Source organism: Chlorocebus sabaeus, chromosome 12, assembly GCF_047675955.1.
Source record: "Chlorocebus sabaeus isolate Y175 chromosome 12, mChlSab1.0.hap1, whole genome shotgun sequence".
In the NCBI taxonomy this organism is placed as follows: Eukaryota; Metazoa; Chordata; class Mammalia; order Primates; family Cercopithecidae; genus Chlorocebus; species Chlorocebus sabaeus.
The window spans coordinates 105637762-105658366 of record NC_132915.1 but is presented as its reverse complement, the minus strand read 5'-3'; the positions used below and the strand labels follow the sequence as shown (position 1 = coordinate 105658366).

Genomic DNA, 20605 nt, shown 5'->3' with positions numbered 1-20605 from the left:
AAATAGAAAGAAGGCAAGACATCCCTATTCTAAACCCCAACAGCCAACCCACCTTGGCACAGTGGGAGGTGCCCTGACAGGAACAAATCGGTTCCTGCCACATATTTGCTGTGTGACCTTGGGGAAAACACTTCACCTTTCTGGCACTTAATTTGCCTACTCGTAAAATGAGGGCATTGAACTACTTGGCCCCATGAGTCTCCTCCAGCTGAAAGATTCTAGGATTATATTTCATAGTAATCAAAGAAATAAACATTGAGACAGTGAGCCACCTCTTTTCCTCCCCATAAAATTGGCAAGATATAGGAAAACAGTAATACCCAGTGCTGGCAAGAATGCAGAGAAATAGGCACTCTCTCATCTACTTTTGCTGAAAATGTAAATTGGAACAGCCTTTCTGGAGAGCAATTCAGCAATTTTTAATCAAAAGCCTTTCAAAACTTCCCCAGCCTTTTAACTCCATAACCCCATTCTGGGTTATTTATCTTCAAGTAAAGATAAGTGCAAAGATTTAGTGCAAAGACATTCATGCAAAGATTTGGTACAAAGATATTCATACAAAGATTTAGTGCAAAGATGTTCATCACAGCATTTTTAATATGGGAGGAGGAACCTAACTGTCCAATGACACGGGGATTAAATAAAATATGTTCTGTTCATATGATACACCGTGAAAAAAAAATCATGCTCTAAAAGCATAGTTCATGACACGGGCAAACATTCAGAACTGTCAGGTTTTTTAAGTCAGAAAGTTATCTACTTTTTAGTAGATAATCCCAAATTTACAAGGTAATGAAAACTATGAGGTCAGGGACAGTGGCTCACGCCTGTAAATCCCAGCACTTTGAGAGACCAAGGCGGGTGGATCACCTGAGGTCAGGAGTTTGAGACCAGCCTGACCAATATGGTGAAACCCCGTCTCTACTAAAAATACAAAAATTAGCTGGGGGTGGTGGCGGGTGCCTGTAATCCCAACTACTTGGGAGGCTGATACAGGAGAATTGCTTGAACCCGGGAGGCGGAAGTTGCAGTGAGCCGAGATCGGGCCATTGCATTCCAGCCTGGGTGACAGAGTAAGACTCTCTCTCAAAAAAAAGAGGAGGGGAGGGGAGGGGAGAGCAGGGGAGAGGAGGGGAGAGCAGGGGAAGGGAGGGGAGGGGAGAGCAGAGAAAGGGAGGGGAGGGGAGAGCAGGGGAAGGGAGGGGAGGGGAGAGCAGGGGAAGGGAGGGGAGGGGAGAGCAGGGGAAGGGAAGGGAGGGGAGGGGAGAGCAGGGGAAGGGAGGGGAGAGCAGGGGAGGGGAGGGGAGAGCAGGGGAGGGGAGGGGAGGGGACCAAGTCCTACTGAGTCTTCCTCCTAAATATATCTGGAATCTGTCTTTCAAGTCATCCCCACCGATACCCCAGTTCATCACCATGATCACCTTCGGTCTCATTACCACCCCTCTTCCCCGCCAGTCCATTCTGTGGACTACAGCCAACAACAATCTTTCTAAACTCAAATCTAATGTGTCTCCATCACCTCCCTTCCACGGCTCCCTACGGATCTGGGATAATGTCCAAATTCCTTCCTGTGGCCTCCCAGAGGGTGACACAGACCCGGCCCACTCGACAGGACAGTCCCCCACTGCCCATGCCTTGCCCCAAAGGGGCTCAAGACAGGCCTAGGGAGCGGCAGGAGCTGGGTCCGATCCCAAGGCCTCTGCCGGGGGAAAGGGCTTTCCCCTGACACGGGGAGACGGAAGAACCCTGCGGGGTGATGTAGGGAAGGGAGAAGCTGGGTCCCATTTAACCTGGAGCCTAAGGAGGCAGAAAGGGTGAAAAGAGGCTGTGAGGAGGAGGCTGGGCGCTGGGGCCTGGGTGAGTCCCTGCCATTCACCAGCTGCCCCTTCCCTCTCTGTACAAGGGGGCAGCCACAGGCCCCCTTGGCCGTCCTGCCCTGGATGCGGAAGACTTGCACCCCCAGGACCAGCTGCTGTCAGGAGAGCTTTAAAAGGTTCCCCTCATGGCTGGGCGCAGCAGCTCATGCCTGTAATCCCAGCATTTCGGGAGGCAGAGATGGGAGGAGATCGCTTGAGGCCAGGAGTTCGAGACTAGCCTGGCCAACATAGTGAGACCCCATCTCTATAAAAATAAAAATATAAATAAAGGTTCCCCTCAGAACCAGGCACCAGGTTAAATCCTTCATATATGCCCCGAATCCTCCCCAGCGGTGAGGCCTTCCAAAACCACCCATTTTCCAGAGGGTGAAAGTAAAGCCTGTGAGAGGAGGTTTGCCCGAGGAAGGTGCCAGAACCGCGGCACTCGCCCCGAGCTCTCTTTCCCTTCCAGGGACTCTCCCGCCAAACAACCCCTTCGTCTTTATGGCCCGCTCCCTGGACTGCAAAGCTTCTGTTTAGACCCATGGAGTTGGTAGGCGGGTCTGACGGATGAGCAAACTGGTGCTCAGAGAGGCCAAGGGACTTCCCCAAGGTCACCAAGCCCGAGGGAGGACCCAGCCCCGCACCCCAGGGGATCGAGTCCTCTCCTAATAACACAGGTGATAGTTCTTGCCCAGATGCCCATCCCGATGCTGAGAGTCCACCTCAGTCTTTCCTGCTGCTGCTCTGCTCAACTGTCAGAGAAAGGAAAGGCCTCCTTGGTTCACGCCCATGCACACGGGATGTACAGGGACTGCAGAAGCCCTTGTGTCGGTCCTTTTCTCTCCTTGTGGCTCACCCTGTGCCTGGCTGTGGGCCCTCTGTATCCCCACACAGCCATCACACAACTCCCAGCTCTGTCCCAAGACGGGCTCCAGTGACTGCCTCCCGAAGGCAGCGGCTTGCCCTACCCTAGTTGAGCAGAGTCGGGTGGGGGGTGATGATCAGAGAATATTCCTCACCCTAGAGGAAGGGACCCTCACGGGCCCCAGGACAGTCCACAGCCAGAGACACCCAAGAGCCCAACTGCTGACCCCAACCTGGAGCCAGGGACCCATCCTCTGCTCGCGGTCAAGAGGCATCAGCCGCGGGCTCCTGCCCTCCACAAGCTCCTGTGTGCCCGGCACCATTCTGGGCACCAGGGAAAAGACAGAAGAGAGTCAAGGTTAACAGGCAAGGTCAAGGCAGAGCCTAGGCTGACCAAGAGGAACAGGGAGGAGCTGGCCACCCCTGAGTCCCAGACCGAGGGTCCCTGGGAAGTGCCGGCAAACATCATAGGGAGAAGGAGAAGGAAGGGGGGTAGGGTAGAGGTTCTGTCTCTTGGGCCTGGCTGGCTTGGGCCTGCAGTGGCCTCAGAAGTCTTTAAAGGGATGCAGCTCAGACCACCACAAATGGCTTGCACGCCCATGCCCGAGTTTTCAGATAACCCAGCTGCTTTCCTCCTGAGGCCAGGGATTCTATGTATCTCGTCCACTCCTCTGCCTCCACGCCTGGCACACAGTGAGCACTAAATCAACAGGCCAGGGCGGCTTCACAATTCACAAGTGGGGCTGGGGAGGCTGCTACACATAAGAGCAGGCCCCTGCTGGGATTCGGGCACAGCAGTCCTAGATGTCATCTTCTGCGTGCCAGGCACAAAGAACAGGGTCGTAGGAAGATTCCTCTGTGGAGAGAAGAAATTTGCCCACAAAATACACGTAAGCCCAGTTCAAGAGGAAGCTGTATTGTACGGTCAAAATGATACATATTAAGGCCGGGTGCGGAGGCTCAGGCCTGTGATCTCAGAACTTTGGCTGGCCAAGGCAGGAGGATTGCTTGAGGCCAAGAGTTTGAGCCAGCCCAGGCAACAGGGCAAGACCCTAACTCTACAAAAAAAAAATTTTTTAATTAGCCAGGTGTGGTATTGCATGGCCGTGGTCCCAGCTACTGGGGAGACTGAGGCAGGAGGATTGCTTGGGCCCAGGAGGTCAAGGTTTAAGTGAGCCATGATTGCACCATTGCACTCCAGTCAGGTCAACACAGCCAGACCCTGTCTCCAAAACAACAACAACAACAAATAAGCATTAATACGATCACTGGCATTTACTGGCATTTACTGACCACATACCCCACGCCACCTATCAGGTCCCACGCTGCACATGACCCCGTTGACTTCTCACATCCTCTCAGTTCAGGTACCATGAGCACACCTATTTTGCAGATGAGGAAACTGAGGCTCAGGTAGGTGAGGGGACCGGCCCATCCCACAGCCAGGACACACAGGGATGCCAACAGCCTCACCAGCAGGTCGGAAGAGAGTGGGCCAGACCTCAGAGAAAGTGGGCCGCCCGCAATGCTGACTGCCGCTGTCTGTCTTGGTTGCAGGGTGACCCCATCCACCTCTCCCTAACCTATTGCTGGTGGAAGGCTGAGGATTGGGTTAGGGTTTGGGTTCGGATTTGAGCCAGGTGGAATCCCAGTGTGTCCAGTGAGGGCCACACTGCTGGGGCCTTTAGACACTCCTGCTTCCTCACACACACAGACCACCACAGACAGAGTCAGAGACGCCCACCAAGGACACTGCTGAGCACCAACTCGGACGTGGACCCACGGCTCCCCTCTAGGCCCCCCCGGCACTGTGGCGAGGTGGGCTAGGACCCCCAGCATACACCAGAACTGTGGTCTTCAATCGGGGCTCCCCAGGACCACAGTTTGCAACACAAACACGCATCAAGGATGCAAATTCCTGGGCCCCAGCCAGACCCAAAGAATCAGAAATCTGGGAGGACAGCCCAGGTACCTTCATGTTTATTAATCAACCAGGAAATTCTGACATTTGAGAGTCCTTCCTGGGGTGTTTCTCTTGACCTCATACACAGAATCCCCCAGAACAAAGAGCAGATGGCTCCACTCCCCATTAGAAGGAAGCCCATCTGGGGCCAGAGAACAGGCTGGAGGCTTTCTCTGCTTGCTGTGTTGGGAGACTTTTCATTCTGTGGACCTACTAAAGCCCAACACACGGGGAGAACACAGCTGTGAGCTCCACACACAAGGGCCTGCACTAGGGAGCTGACGTCAGCGCAGGAGGCAGACCGGAGGCCAACGAACCCACCGCCACCTCCAACAGCCCACCCCTAATAAGGGCTTCTACAGAGGAAAAGTCCCCAGGCCAACTCTCTCCCTGCCCAAAACTGTTCCACGTCTCCGAAGGCCTTTAAAAATAGCCCAGCCCAGCACCACAAGGGCCAGTTCCATAACAAAGCTTTGTTGACTCAACTTCTCTCAAAGTTGACAGATCTGCCCAGAGGAGGGGGCCGGACAGAATGATCACCCCAGGCCCCAGGCCCTTCTCATTTAGAATCCACCATCATGGGCTTCTAACAAAAGCCAGAAAAAGACACATCCAGAAGAGCTTTTTTTTTTTTTTTTTTTTTTTTTTTTTTTTTTTTTTTTTTTTGGAGATGGAGTTTCCCTCTTGGAGCAGTCTCGCCTCACCACAACCTCCGCCTCCCGGGTTCAAGCGATTCTCCTGCCTCAGCCTCCCGAGTAGTTGGGATTACAGACATGCGCCACCATGCCCAGCTAATTATGTATTTTTAGTAGACTCAGGGGTTTCTCCTTGTTGTTCAGGCTGGTCCACCTGCCTCGGCCTCCCAAAGTGGCGTGAGCCACTGTGCCTGGCCCAGAAGAGCTCTTGGCATGAGCTCTGAGGTCTCTCACTAGCCTTGGAGCAGGACAGACTGGAATTTGAGTCTTGGCACTGCCTGGTCACTAGCTGTGGGATCATGGGAATGCCACTTTGCCCCTCTGAGCCTTAGTTTCCCCATCTGTAAATAGAGATCGCAGCAGCACCCAGCCTGGTAGAGCAGTTGTGACAGAGTCGAGGTGCTAACGATGCCAAGAGTTTGGCAAGTGACATGCTCCATGAGCAGGAAACCTGGCTTCACTCCCCTGTCCCACCACGATGGAGGCATCCCATGCAGCCCATGCCCACCACTCCCGATGAAGCCCACTGTGTCCTCGCTCTCCCCCGGCACAGGGACCCAGGAAGTCCACCGGCTGGCGGTTGTGGGCCACATCTGGACTTAGCTTGAAGGAGGCCCCAGCGAATCTCACAAAACAGCAGCCAGACTGGAATGGGCCACCCACCTGCCCACCTTGGAGAGAGGGTGACAGCAGCCCTTGTGCCCAGGGGCTTCACCCCATCCAGGTAGCAGCTCCTGGGATGTGAGCTCCATGCTGCAGAATTCCACAGAAGGGCCAGCACCTCGCAGCAGACTAGCACCCGTTCTGGAAAGCCCCCTTTGTTCCAAGCACGAGGGGTGAGGGGCATGGAGCTGAAGCGTGGGCTTGGACAGACCTGCAAACGTGCCCAGAAGACCGATGGAGTTGGGGGGAAGCGGGGAGCAGAGGTTGTGCAATGCACCACCAGGAGCTGCCTCCCCAGCCTCCATCAACACATGGGGCTGGCGGTCAAGCTGCTGCCCCCAGGGGTGGTGCAGAGGGCCTGGGCCCACGCAGCTGCCCGGGGATGGGTTCTGAATTCCAACCCAAGCCCAGAGCCACTGTCCCCTTCCAAGTCAAACACCCAGGCAGAGGTCCTTCCAGGCCCCGATGCGGAAGCCTTCCCTCTCAGCATCCCCTGGGTGGTCTGGACCCATTGCCATTAACCCCTGGTATGCCAGGGCACCTCCGGAGATGCTGCAGGGAAGGGGGAAGCCTGGTATGGAGAAATTGGGGCTGCAAGGGGACTGCAGAGTTGTGAAGTTGGGCAAGTGGAGGGAGACACACTGAGACTGATCTGGAGACGTCCAGAAAGGACAGGCCCTCCTCCTCCGGGCAGCCCGAGACAGCTAATGATCACCCACGGCCCAGATCGCCCGGGCTGTAGAAACCCATTTCCCGGTCTGGCAGACAGAGATGGGGCCAGGGAGAATCCAGCCTGTAAGTGCTGCAACCCACAGGGTGCCGGGGACCCTTCGCCGCCGTCACCGCGCGACAAGCGCTGTGCCAAGTCTCGCCACCCCCCACACACGAACGGGGCCAGGGAGGGGGCGACAGGCCAATCTCGCAGCAGCAGCGGCGGCGGCATCGTGATGCATGAATCACCAGCCCCGCGCACTAGTGCAAGTCGGCTCCGCGCAGCCGGGCGCCCCCTCCCGGGACCACCACCCCGCCCTCGCAACAGCCCCTGCCTGTTGGGACAGCTCTGCGGAGAGGGGGCCGCCAGGAGGCTGGGGTTGCCCCTCCGGACCTGGGGGTGGCGCCGCGCACGCCGACCGGCGCGCACTCCCCGGGCTGGGGGTGCCAGAACAATGGGGCCGGGCGGGGGGCATGGGCGCGGCCCGGGAGCCTCCGAGGGGCCCACGGCGGAGGCCGGGCGGGGAGGACGGAGCGGAGGCGGCGGCGCGGAGCGGGTAGCGCGCGGGTCCGGGGGGCGGGGGCGGCGGGCCTGGGGGTGACCGGGAGGCGCGGGGCACGGGCCAGGGACCGGGAGCACTCACAGTAGGTCTTCCTGGTCAGCTCCTCCACAACTTCGGGCTTCAACTTGCTGTTGGATTTCCCCATCCTCAGCGGCCGCGGCCCCCGCCCCCCGGGCCGGACCCGGTTGGGGCGCCCAGCGGGAGCGGCTGGGCCGGGCGGGCCGGGCCGGGGCCGCGCCTTTGTCTGCGGCGCCCGCGCTGCGCTGCGCGGCTGTCGGCGCCGGGGCGCTCGGGGCGTGGGGCGGCCGCTGGGCAGGCCCGGGCGGTCCAGGCGCCGCGGCGCGGGGCTGCCTGGGCTGGGCGCCGGCGCCGGCGCGGTGTGGCCGCGGTCGTCCCTGGTTACTGGGCTCCGCGGCACATGCTCGCTGCTGCCTCCCGCCCGCCGCCGCCCCTGCGCTCCCCGCCTCCCGCCTCCCGCCTCCCGCCCGCACCCGCGCGCCAGGGGTGGACCCGGAGCCGCCACTCAGCGCCCGGCGCCACCTCCCGCCCCGCACCCACCTGGCCGCGGCCTCCGCCAGCGGGACCCCGGCCCCGCCAGCCCGCCGGAGGGGCGTCCCCTCAGCTCAACGCGGCCCCAGGGTGGGGCAGCCACCCCTTCCCCGAATCCAGCCCTGGCGCTCCGGCCCCCGCCGTGGCGGGGAGGGCCCGGAAGATGGGATGTGGATGAGGCCAAGTCCCGGCCCGGAGACATTCATTCATTCCACACGGATTCATGGGGTGCCGAGGACACGGCGGCCCACGGGACAGGAGCGTCTCAGCTCTCGCAGGGCGGGCAGGGCTGTGCAGGGTGCCGCAGGTAGCGGTGGGGGCACCTACTCTCTGCCTGGGGCAGGTGACCTCCAAGCCCAGGGTCAGGAAGGGAGGGTGGATGGAGAAGCGTTCTGGCCCAGGCAACCTGGAGAGGCGGGGAGGCCTGCACGCCGGAGGGACAGCTCCCCGGTTTATGGGCTTGCGCACCAATGCGGGCACAGGGGACCTGGGAGAAGGGCAGGGTCCACGGGGCAGGCCCGGAAAGGCCCCTCGCCGAGGAGCTGGGCCCCTGCCCACCAGCGCCCATGAAGGGACTTCAACAGAGTGATGGGTCAGAGCTGCTCAGAGCTGTTTCTCTGAGCCAAGGCTGGAGTGACAGGCTCCACCTGAATGGACAGAGGCCCGTGGGTTAGCGTTGGGGGGGTGGTCCGGAGGGTAAGTCCAGCACGGCCTTCCCGGGCCACCTCATCCAACATATCACCACCTCTTGAGACCTCTCCCATCCTCCTTTCCAGCTTTAGTTTCTCTCCTTTGCATCCATCACAAACGTCACCTATGTTTTCTGCATCCTGTTTGTCTCTTCCATGGGAGAACACCCTCCCAGAGGGCAGAGGCATCTCCATAACCTACAAGACCGCCTGAGGTGTGGTCGTTACCCAGCAAATCTCTGTGCATGAGGGAAGGATGGAGGAAGGAATGACACGCGGTGCTGGGGCCCTGGGGTAGGGGAGAGAGCAGGGAGGAGGATGAGGCAGCCCTCCCCCCGGGGCCAGCAGGGATGAGGCAGGAGTGGGGTCTCGTTTTCTTCTTTCTTTCCACAGTGTTCTAACCTCGGAGGGCCCAGAAGGCTCAGAGGAACCCTGAGCAGGGCCGAGTGCCTTCCAGCTCCCAAATCTCTCTCTTGCCTCTAAGCCTACTCCATCCACTTCTGCTTTCTCCTGAAGCCCCTGCCCAGGCTGAGCCCCGGGCCCCAGGAAGTCTTCAGACGAGGATAGACTTGCTGGCTTGGGGAGCTCATTCTGCAGAGGAGGTGGGCACAGTTGGAGGGATCTTGTGTAGACTTGGGAGCAGAATGTCCCAACCTTGAGGACCCATTCAGAGTGGACAGCAGTGAGGGGCCCATAGTGGGCGGCTCAGAGTTGACCAGACTCTGCTGAGCATCCTGCTTGGGAGGAGGCAGAGCCAGCGCAGGGACCAGGGCCTGGCTGGATGACAGCGATAGTAGTTAAAGCGCTACAGAAACCCGGGTGCTCAGGCTGCGTGCAGTGGCTCATGCCGGTAATCCCAGCACTTTGAGAGGCTGAGGTGGAAGGATTACTTGAGCTCAGGAGTTCAAGACCAGCCTGGGTAACATAGGGAGACCTCATCTCTACAAAAAATTTTAAATGTTAGCTGGGCTTGGTGACACATACCTAAGTCCCTGTTACTCGGGTGGCTGAGGTGGAAGGATCGCTTGAACCCAGCAGGTCCAGGCTGCAGTGAGCATCATTGTGCCACTGCATTCCAGCCTGGGTGACAGAGAGAGACCCTGACTCTCTCTCTGTCACACACACACACCCCTGAGAAAAGAGAACAGAAAAAAGGAAGGAAGGAAGGAAGGAAGGAAGGAAGGAAGGAAGGAAGGAAGGAAGGAAGGAAGGAAGGAAGGAAGGAAGGAAGGGAGGGAGGGAGGGAGGGAGGGAGGGAGGGAGGGAGGGAGAGGCATGGTGGCTCATACCTGTAATCACAGCACTTTGGGAGGACAAGACAGGTGGATGGTTCGAGCTCAGGAGTTCAAGACCAGCCTGGGCAACATGGCAAAACCCCGTTCCTACAAAAAATACAAAAAAAAAAAAAATTAACTGGGCATGGTGGCGCATGCCTGTAGTCTCAGCTACTCGGGAGGCTGAGGCAGGAGGATTGCTTGAGCCTAGGAGGTGGAGGCTGAAGGTAGCCCTGTTTGCACCATTGCACTCCACCCTAGGTGATAAGACCCTGTCTCAACACACACACACACACACTCACTCACACACACGCATTCACACACGCACACAAAAGAAACCTGGGTGCCCATCCTGTGAGTATTTCTTGCTCACTGCCCCTGTGCCAGGTGCCGTGCTGGGTACTGAGACCAACATGGGAGCTTACAGATCTGATCCGACCTGCTGCACAGTGATCACAAAATCACGCTGGCAACAAACACCCTGCAAGGAATGGAGAAGGTGGGGGAACATACATGGCAACACCTGCCAGGGAACTCAGGGACTTCATAGACTCATCCCATCATTTGGGACATGTTTACTAAGCACCTACTGTGTGCCAGGGCCCTGGGGACATAGACCAGATCCCTGTCATCGGGGACCTTACACTTTAGTGAGGGGAGAGTGCTATAAACAATAAACAATACGCGTAAGTGCAGCGTAGAAACCAGAAACACAGGGGTGCAGAGGCTTATGCCTGTAATCCCAGCACTTTGGGAGGCCAAGGCGGGCAGATCATGACGTCAGGAGTTCAAGACCACCCTGGCCAACGTAGTGAAACCCCGTCTCTACTGCAAAAAAACAAAAATTAGCTGAGCGTGGTGGTGCACCTGTGTAGTCCCAGCTACTCGGGAGGCTGAGGCAGGAGAATCACTTGAACCTGGGAGGCAGGGATTGTGGTGACCTGAGATCGCACCATTGTATTCCAGCCTGAATGCAGGAAAAAAAAAAAAGAAAAAGAAAAACCATAAATACGCTACATGAGTGGAATGTATGTCACAGGTGAAAGAAGAAAAATGAGGCAGGGAGGAAAATGGGAAGGGCTGAGGGCAGGAGGTGTGTGGTTTTTGGAGAAGGAGCCTCATTGAGAGTGGAGAGGAGCATCGCCCGGGCCCTGTGGCAGAGCCCAGGTGGAGCCCAGCGGGCCCATGTGCAGCCTTGTGTGTGGCCTTGCAGGGGTGCAGTAAGGTGGGTTTTAAAGGGCAAGGCGCAGAGCGGGGAGGTGAGGTCAGAATCCCAACTCAAGGGATCTGATGTGCTTAGCCGGCCCCTGGGCTGCTGCTGCAGGGAGAACTGACTCCAGGCACAGACGGGTAGGAATGAGGGCCTGCCAGAGGTCACTGTATCATCAGCCAGGAGGTGGTGGTGGCCAGGTGTAGTGTGGCCGTGGAGGACATGGAGAGAATTGGCTAGACTCGGTGACATTTCGAGGGTAGTGAGAGCAGGATTCCCTCACTGCTGTCTACTCTGAGTTGGTCCTCAAGGTTGGGAGACATTCTGCTCCCAAGTCTACACCAGATCCCTTCAGCTGGGGCCCGTCCCACCTCCTCTGCAGAATGGGCTCCTCCAGACCAGCAAGTCCATCCCCATCTGAAGACTTCCCGGGGCCCGGGGCTCAGCCTGGGCAGGGGCTTCAGGGGAAAGCAGGAGTGGATGGAGTATGCTTAGAGGCAGGAGAGACATTTGAGGGCTGGAAGGTGTGAGACAGAGAGAGGAGACTCAAGGACAAGGCCGGGGTTTCTGAGCTGAGCATATGGAAGAGTGGGGTTTCTATTTGCTAAGATGGGGAGTAGATAGGTTTGGACAGGAAGAGCTGGAATCTTACTGCAGACAGGTGAAGTGTGAAATGCTTACTAGATGTCCAAAGGGTGACGGGAGAAAGCAGGTGGCACAGGCGTCTGGAGTTCAGGGACAGGTCCAGGCTGCAGGTAGGCATTGGGAGCCATCCTGGCAGAGATGCCCTTTAAAGTCTTGAGACAGTATGAGGTCATGGAGGGAGGGAGTGTAGGCTGAGAAGGTCAGGTCAGGGAGACAGCAGGGCTGCCGGCGGGGAGGTAGGAAGACCACCAGGAGGTAGTCCTAGAAGGCGGGGAAGAATGTGTTTTAGGAAGGAGGGAGAAGCATGGGAACTGCTTGGGGAAGGGTGGGGGGAGTGTTTCGGACCCCTATGGTGCAGGCACAACATGTGGGAAAGTGCTGGGCCTTGCCGTCCCTCTTCCTGATCTGGTTTTCAGCTGAAAAGTTCCCTGTCCACGTCAGCTAAAAATGCTGAGCCTGAGCCACCAGATGAAGGACTCAGATCGGCTCTCTGATGTCCTGGTCGCAATCCAAGAAGCAGAGGTTCCAGGTCTTTCTGCTACACGACTTTTGATGTTTAAGTGAAAAAAACATGCAGCCCAGGCTGGGCACAGTGGCTCATGCCTGTAATCCCAGCACTTTTGGAGGCTGAGACGGGCAGATCACCTGAGGTCGGGAGATCAAGACCAGCCTGGCCAACATGGTGAAACCCTGTCTTTACTAAAAATACAAAAATTAGCTGGGCACGGTGGCACGTGCCTGTAATCCCAGCTACTCGGGAGGCTGAGGCAGGAGAATTGCTTAACCTGGGAGGTGGAGGTTGCAGTGAGCCAAGATCGCACCACTGCACTCCCGCCTGGGGAACAAGAGTGAAACTCCATCTCAAAAATAATAATAATAATAATAACCAAACAAACGAAAAATGTGCAGCCCATCTTCCAGTTGGGGTGTCATGGCCAAATCGCAGGTTAAGGGATCCTTCTGGCTGCTGTGCAGATTGGAGCAGGCAGGGTAAAGGCAGAGACGCGCCATTGAGGACCTGGGAAATTGAGTGGTCATTGATTAGATGTGGGTTGGAGGGACAAGAGAGGAAGGCATGACCATGGATCTCTGGGCTGGGGAGAGAAGCCCCACAGGAGAGAGAGGCATCAGGGTGGCCCCCTGGTGGTGTCCAGGAGCACCTGAGGGACAAATGCATTTCTCAAAATGGGGTCACCAGAGGAGGACCAGGTTCAAAGAGGGGGTAATGATCTCAGAGATGGACCTGAGATGTCTGTGAAACACCCAAGGAGGATGTTGAGGTCTGTGTTCAAAAAAACAAAACCAGGCCAGGTGCGGTGACTCATGGCTGTAATCCCAGCACTTTGGGAGGCCGAGGTGGGCAGATCACCTGAGGTCAGGAGTTCGAGACCAGCCTGGTCAACATGGTGAAACGCCGTCTGTACTAGAAATACAAAAATTAGCCGGGCGTGGTGGTGCACTGCCTGTAGTCCCAGCTACTCGGGAGGCTGAGACATGAGAATCGCTTGAACCCGGAAGGCAGAGGTTGCAGTAAGCCAAGATTGCACCTGCATTCTAACTGGGGCAACAGAGTGAGACTCTGTATCAAAATAAATAAATAAATAAAAGTAAATAATTTTAAAAACCCAGGTTATAAACCACTGTGTATAGAATAATGAAAATAACTGCACCCGTGTAGGAAGCCGTCTGAAGGACAGACTGCCAGGCGGTCCTATCAGTTGTTAGTATAGGTAGATTACGTGTCTCTTTTATTTTTTCTCTCATCTGCATTTTTTCCTTGCACTTTTTTCTTGTGATATAATTCACATAAATTTCATCATTTTAAATTAGCACACAATTCAGCCATTTTAATATATTTGCTATGTTGTGTAACCATCACCACTAATTTCAGAATCTCATCTGTATTTTATTTTATGTATTTGTTTTTGCTTTGAGATGGAGTCTCACTCTGTTGCCCAGGCTGGAGTGCAATGGCACGATCTCGGCTCACTGCAACCTCAGCCTCCAGGGTTCAAGTGATTCTCTTGCCTCAGCCTCCCAAGTTGAGAGGCTGAGCACAGTGGCTCACGCCTGTAATCCCAACACTTTGGGAGGCCAAGGTGGGCGGATCACCTGAGGTCAGGAGTTTGAGACCAGCCTGACTAACATGGAGAAACCCCGTCTCTACTAGAAATACAAAATTAGCCGGGCGTGGTGGCGCATGCCTGTAATCCCAGCTACTCAGGAGGCTGAGGCAGTAGAAACCCTTGAACCCAGGAGGCAGAGGTTGCGGTGAGCCGAGATCAGGCCATTGCACTCCAGCCTGGGCAACAAGAGGGAAACTCAACCTCAAAAAAAAAAAAAAAAAGCCCTTAAGGCTAGACAATTTTCTGCACCTCCACCACAATCAGTGGCATCCCACCACCACTCTCTCTCCAGGCCATCAAAGGGATTTCCACAGCATCTTTCTTGCTCCTTCTCAAATCCCCATACCACAGCCAGAGTGAGACTTCCTAGTGTGAGTCTTCCACATCCATCCCCCCAGCGAAGTTTCTCTTTGCTCTCAGGGGAAAGCCTCTACAAGGCTTACGAGGCCCTGCCTGCCTCATCTCTGTTCCTCTAATAAACCAAACCATGGCATCCAAACCCTCACAGATGTCTACTCCCCTATTGTAGCAAACGCCTAGAAGACCTGTGATGTCCAACAGGGAGGCCCCCCAGCTACATGTGGCCACTGGGTACCTGAAATGTGGGCAGTCCAAATTGAGATGCTCCGTGAGCACAGAATACACACCGATTCCAAAGGTTCACGTACAAGGAAAAGAATATAAACCACCTAATTAACATATTTTAATTTTCATTATATATTGAATTGATAAATGTTTCAGATGTAATGGGCTAAATATATAGTATTAAAATTAATTTCACCTTTTAAAATGTTTTGTTAATGTGCCAACTAGGAAGTTTAAAGTTTCAGATGTGCACTTTGGGAGGCAGAGGCGGGTGGATCAACCTGAGGTCAGGAGTTGAAGACCAGCCTGGCCAACATGGAGAAACCCCATCCCTACTAAAAATACAAAATATTAGCCAGGTGGTAGTGGCACATGCCTGTAATCCCAGGTACTCAGGAGGCTGAGGCAGAAGAATGGCTTGAGCCTGGGAGGCGGAGGTTGCAGTGAGCCAAGATCTCACCGCTGCACTCCAGTCTGGGCAACAAAGTAAAACCCTGTCTCAAAAAAAGAATTAAAAAAAAAAAAAAATACCAGGCACAGTGGCTCATGACTGTAATCCTAACACTCTGGGAGGCCAAGGCAGGTGGATCACCTGAGGTCAGGAGTTTGAGACCAGCCTGGCCAACGTGGTGAAATCCCTTCTCTACAAAAAATACAAAATTAGCCAGGTGTGGTGGCGCGAGCCTGTAATCCCAGCTACTCAGGAGGCTAAGGCAGGAGAATCGCTTGAACCTAGGAGGTGGAGGTTGCAGTGAGCCGAGATCGTGCCATTCACTCCAGCCTGGGCCAAAAGAGTGAAGCTCCATCTCAGAAAACAAAAACAAACAAACAAATAAAAAATGGCCGGGCTCAGTGGCTCACGCCTACAATCCCAGCTACTCGGGAGGCTGAGTCATGAAAATCACTTGAACCTGGGAGATGGAGGCTGCAGTGAGCCAAAACGCACCACTGCACTCCTGCCCGGGTGACCGAGTTGAAAAACTTCAGATGTGCTTAGATTATATTTCTTTCCTCTCTCTTTTTTTTTTTTCTTTTTTCTTTTCTTTTCTTTTTTTTTTTGAAACATGATCTCACTCTTGTTGCCCAGGCTATAGTGCAGTACAATCACAGTTCACTGCAGCCTTGACTTCCCAGGCTCAAGTGATTCTCCCGCCTCAGCCTCCTGAGTAACTGGGACTACAGACACATGCCACCATGCCCGGCTAATTTTTTGTATTTTTAGTAGAGATGGGGTTTCGCCATCTTATCCAGGCTGGTCTCAAACTCCTAGGCTCAAGCAATCCTCCCACCTTGGCCTCCCAATGTGTTAGGATCACAGGCATGAGCCACCTCGCCCGGCCTTTCTGTCCTTTTTTAAAATTGAGGTGGGGTCTCACTATGTTGTCCAGGATGGTCTCAAACTCCTAGGCTCAAGCAATCTTCCTGTCTCAGCCTTCTGAGTAGATGGGATTTACAGACACCTGCCACCGTATTTGTCACATCATATTTCTTTTTTTTTTTTTTTTTGAGACAGAGTCTGGCTCTGTCCCCCAGGCTGGAGTGCAGTGGCGTGAGCTCCGCCTCCCAGGTTCTGGCCATTCTCCTGCCTCAGCCTCCCAAGTACCTGGGACTACAGGCGCCCGCCACCATGCCTGGCTAATTTTTTGTACTTTTAGTAGAGATGGGGTTTCACCGTGTTAGCCAGAATGGCCTCGATCTCCTGACCTCGTGATCTGCCCGCCTTGGCCTCCCAAAGTGCTGGGATTACAGGTGTGAGCCACCACACCTGGCCTTTATTTTGTTTTTTAAGAGTCAGGGTCTCACTATGTTGCCCAGGCTCATCTTGACCTAAACTCAAGCAATCCACCCAACTCAGCCTCCCAAAGTGCTGGGATGACAGGCATGAGCCACTGCACCTGGCCAACACTGTATTTTATTAATAATTAAGTTGTTTTAGATCATATTTTGTTCTCCAAATTTAAAAGAAAGATTGTCAAAAGTATATAATCAGTATCTTCTGAAGAAAAACCAGTTTCTGTGGTATACATGTCCTGTGTGGAAACAAATTCCCTTGTCAAATGTTTTTAGGGACCATCCCATACTATAAGCACCCTCTTGACCAGTCACAATGCACATTAGCATAGTAAATGCTCTGAGAAGTCCTGCAGGAAAGAAATCTGTGTTATTTAATGAAGTATTTTCCACACTTACTTGGGTAGAACATTCTTTTAAAACTCCTTTTAACATACCGAAGAACCCCAACATCCTATGGAATAAATAACCATGAGGAGAGCCAGGCTCAGTGGCTCACACCTATCATCCCAGTGACCCAGGAGGCTGAGTCAGGAGGATCACTGAGGCCAGAAGTTTCAGGCCGAAGAATCATAAGCCATGATTGCACCACTGCCCTCCAGCCTGGGCCACAGCACAACACCTTATCTCTCAATAGTTTTTAAAAATTAGCCGGGTTTTGGCTGGGCATGGTGGCTCACGCCTGTAATCCCAGCACTTTGGGAGGCCAAGACAGGCAGATCACAAGGTCAGGAGATTGAGACCATACTGGCTAACACAGTGAAACCCCATCTCTACTAAAAATACAAAAAAAAATTAGCTGGGCGTAGTGGTGGGCACCTGTAGTCCCAGCTACTCAGGAGGCTGAGGCAGGAGAATGGTGTGAACCCGGGAGGCAGAGCTTGCAGTGAGCTGAGATCGTGCCACTGCACTCCAGCCTAGGTGACAGAGCAAGACTCTGTCTCAAAAAAAAAAAAATTAGCCGGGTTTGGTGGTGCGCCTGTAGTCTCAGCTATTCAGGAGGCTGAGGCAGGAGGATTGCTTGAACTTGGGAGTTCAAAGAGGCTGCTGTGAGCCGCGATCACACCGCTGCACTCCAGCCTGGGTGACAGAGAGAGATCCCAACTCTAAAAAAATAAGAAGAACCATGAGGAGCCCGTTGTTGTATGAGTCCCTGCTCTCCTGGGAGAAGACATTGTGGAGTGAGGAGCGTATTTCCTGCAGGTGAGTGGAGCGACATTAAACCCTGGCGGGAGGCTCAGGTGAAAGGAGTGAAACACTCAGCCTCCGGAGTAGGTGCTATGGAATGTACCTGATATGGTTTGGCTGTGTCCCCACCCAAATCTCACCTTGAATTGTAGTTCCCACAATTCCCATGTGTTGTGGGAGGGACCCAGTGGGAGATAATTGAATCATGGAGGTGGTTCCCCCCATACTGTTCCCGTGGTAGTAAGTCTCACGAGATCTGATGTTTTTATAAGGGGTTTCCCTTCTCGCTCAGCTCATTCTCTCTTCCCTGACACCGTGTAAAACGTGCCTTTCGCCGTCTACTATGATTGTGAGGCCTCCCCAGCCACGTGAAACTGTGAGTCCATTATACCTCTTTCCTTTATAAATTACCCAGTCTCGGGTATGTCTTTATCAGCAGCACGAGAACAGACTAATACAGTGCTGAAATTCACAGGATGGACAGTGCTGGAGACAGCCCACCCAGCCCCCAGCTCCTTCAGCATCTGACGTCACATCAGCAGGTGGCCAACCCGTAGCAGGAGTTCAGTTACCACGCACTGGCTCCAGCTGAGCTGGTTCTCACTTGACCCCACCATCCTCTTCAGCAGGCTGCCAACTCCAGCCCATGGAGAGTGGCTGCTGAACCATTATGTCGGGAGGAATGGGAGGCAGGACAGACTCAGCTGGAGGGAGTGGCTTGATCCCTTATGCTGTCAATCATAGTCACTGGGGAGGAGGAGTCGGCTGGGGCACAGGTATCTCTGTGCTCCCTTAGGAAGAATTCTACGGTTTCTCCCACCTCCCCTGCCAGGTGGCAGGCTGACTTCGCCTGGAGTACATCACTCCCCACTCAGGGCAAATGGCAATTCGCAAGGCTGTATTCAGACAGGACCAGGAGGTGGGCATCCCTGCACATCAGAGCTGTCTACCACGGTGGTCACACTCTTACTGGGCCCCCTGGCCAGTCCTTGTTTTTTTTTTTTTTTTTTTTTTGCTGTGCAAGAGAAAAACAGGGTGGAACACTGGTTAGTTAGCGCAGGCCCTGGAGCCGGACTGCACTTACAGGTTGTGTGGCCTTAGGTAAGTCGCTTAAACTCCTTAAACCTCAGTTTTCTCATCTGGAAAGTAGGGATAATAAAAAATACCACCTCCCCTCAGGGTTGCTATGAGAATTAACTGATGTGTGTAGAATGCTTAGCAATGTTCAGTAAAACCTGGCTATTATTATTACTGACAAGAATATATTTGTTTTAGCAATATTATTATAATACTTATTATTGACAAAGAAAAAAAAAAAAGAAATCATGTCACTAAACTTCCTGTGGAAAGGTCCCCACACCAGCAGTCTGAGTGCTATAGTCCCGGCTGTGGGGGCTGGGGCCGGGCATGTGACCTCTGAGCCTCGGTTTCCTCCGTGGGAAGTGGGGATGGAGGTGCCCCGGGTGCCAGCTGCCTCACAGGCTGTTTGTGGACCTTGAAGCTGGCCTCTCCTGCATGGGAGAAGCAGTCATGACATGGAGCCACTGAGCCGAGTGCATTTGTGAATGAACACGCAGCCTGCTTGTTGAGAGACAGATGCAAAGCCCATCTGGGCAGGGACAAAGGCCTCCGTCCTCAGTTTTCTTTCTTTCCTTTCTTCCCTTTCTTCCCTTTCTTTTCTTCCCTTTTTCTTCCCTTTCTTTTCTTTCTTTCTTTTTTTCTTTCTTTCTTTCTTTTCTTTCTTTCTTTCTTTCTTTCTTTCTTTCTTTCTTTCTTTCTTCCTTCCTTCCTTCCTTCCTTCCTTCCTTCCTTCCTTCCTTCCTTCCTTTCTTCCTTTCTTTCCTTTCTTTCCTTTCTTTCCTTTGTTTCTCTCTCTCTCTCTCTCTCTCTCTTTCTTTCTTTCTCAGTGTCTGTTCTGTCACCAGGCTGGAGTACAGTGGTGCAAACTTGTGTGGTATGAGGCTGTGTGATCCCTGATGTCACTGTCTCCTAGGTCACCAGGGGTGCCCACCCCACGCTGAGGAAACCCTGACCTGGAGGCACCCCTAAGCCAGTGAACCAGGGGATGGGACTCTTTGCCAGGTGAGGACCAGATGGCATTTAACGCTGATAGGCGCTATCATGACCTCCTGGGCATGAAACAGGTACCTCCCTGGTCCTTATTCCAGAAGAGGATGCAGAAGCCCCCGGGACAGGCCTGGCTCACGTCCTCCTGCTGCAGCAGGCTGACCACAGCCCTCGGCCCTCTGCTCCCGGCATGGCCCCTCTAGAGTAGCTGGGATTACAGAGGTGCACCACCATGCCTGGCTAATCTTTGCATTTTTAGTAGAGACAGGGTTTTGCCACGTTGGCCAGGCTGGACTTGAACTCCTGACCTCAGGTGATTTGCCCACTTTAGCCTCCCAACGTGTTGGGATTACAGGCATGAGTCACCGTGCCCAGCCCCTCCTCGGTTTTCTTAGGTGCCCTGCATATGAAAAGGGACCTCTTCGCTCTCTTTCCAGGGAGCCATCAGGCAGTGTGTTCCGGTCCTCGAAGCCTCTTGCTGCCTGGGGAAGACGTGCCCTCTCTGAACTTCACCTTCCCCAGTGAGTATCGAGGCTTTGGTGAGGATCCAAGTGACGCTCTTCTCACTCTGGGCAGCTGGCCATGGCCTCCTGGTATCCCAGCATGGGGCAATGGTGGGCTGAACTGTACAGCCTCTCCTGGGGGCCAGGGGAGCCGGCTGTGTTCCCCAGTGCCTGCCATTTTCTCACTCACGGCTTTCATCTGTGTCTGAAGGAAGGTCAGGGGATCTTTGTTTGCAAGGCTAGACGCTCCCAAGCCAGTGAAGCAAAAAGGGGAACCTTACAGAAAGGCAGGAGAGCCAGCCAGGGCACCCACAGTGACGACAGCCACTGGGAGGGAGCTGGTTCCTCTCTCCAACCACCCGGGCTCTAGGGTGGCCTGCAACAGAGACCAAAGTTGGCAGCAGAATTGGCAACATGCGTGTGGAAGCGCTCAGGGGAGGAGGAGGGGCAGGGCCTGGGAATCTGCAGGATCTGAGGTGGACACAGCAGGAACAAGGGCACGGGATCTCCAGGCTGCCAGTTCAGGACACAGCCATCAGCCCAGGACACAGCTCTCAGCCCTGGCCACAGCCATCAGCCTTGGCTGTTCTCCTCCCTCTGTGGAGCCATTTGCTCAAAATTCAATCCTAGGAGGCCGGGCATGGTGACTCACGCCTATAA

General features: G+C 54.4%; 1 protein-coding gene across 1 annotated transcript in view; it reads right to left on the bottom strand.

Annotated features, from left to right (window-relative positions):
* NCS1 (neuronal calcium sensor 1) overlaps window positions 1–7723 on the bottom strand; it is a 65339-nt gene extending 57616 nt beyond the window's left edge. Inside the window, exon 1 of the mRNA XM_008005931.3 lies at window positions 7400–7723. Within this exon, the coding sequence (XP_008004122.1) occupies window positions 7400–7463 (64 nt within the window). The 5' untranslated portion in view covers window positions 7464–7723. The remainder of the gene's footprint in view (window positions 1–7399) is intronic.
* Between the last annotated feature and the right edge of the window lie 12882 nt (window positions 7724–20605).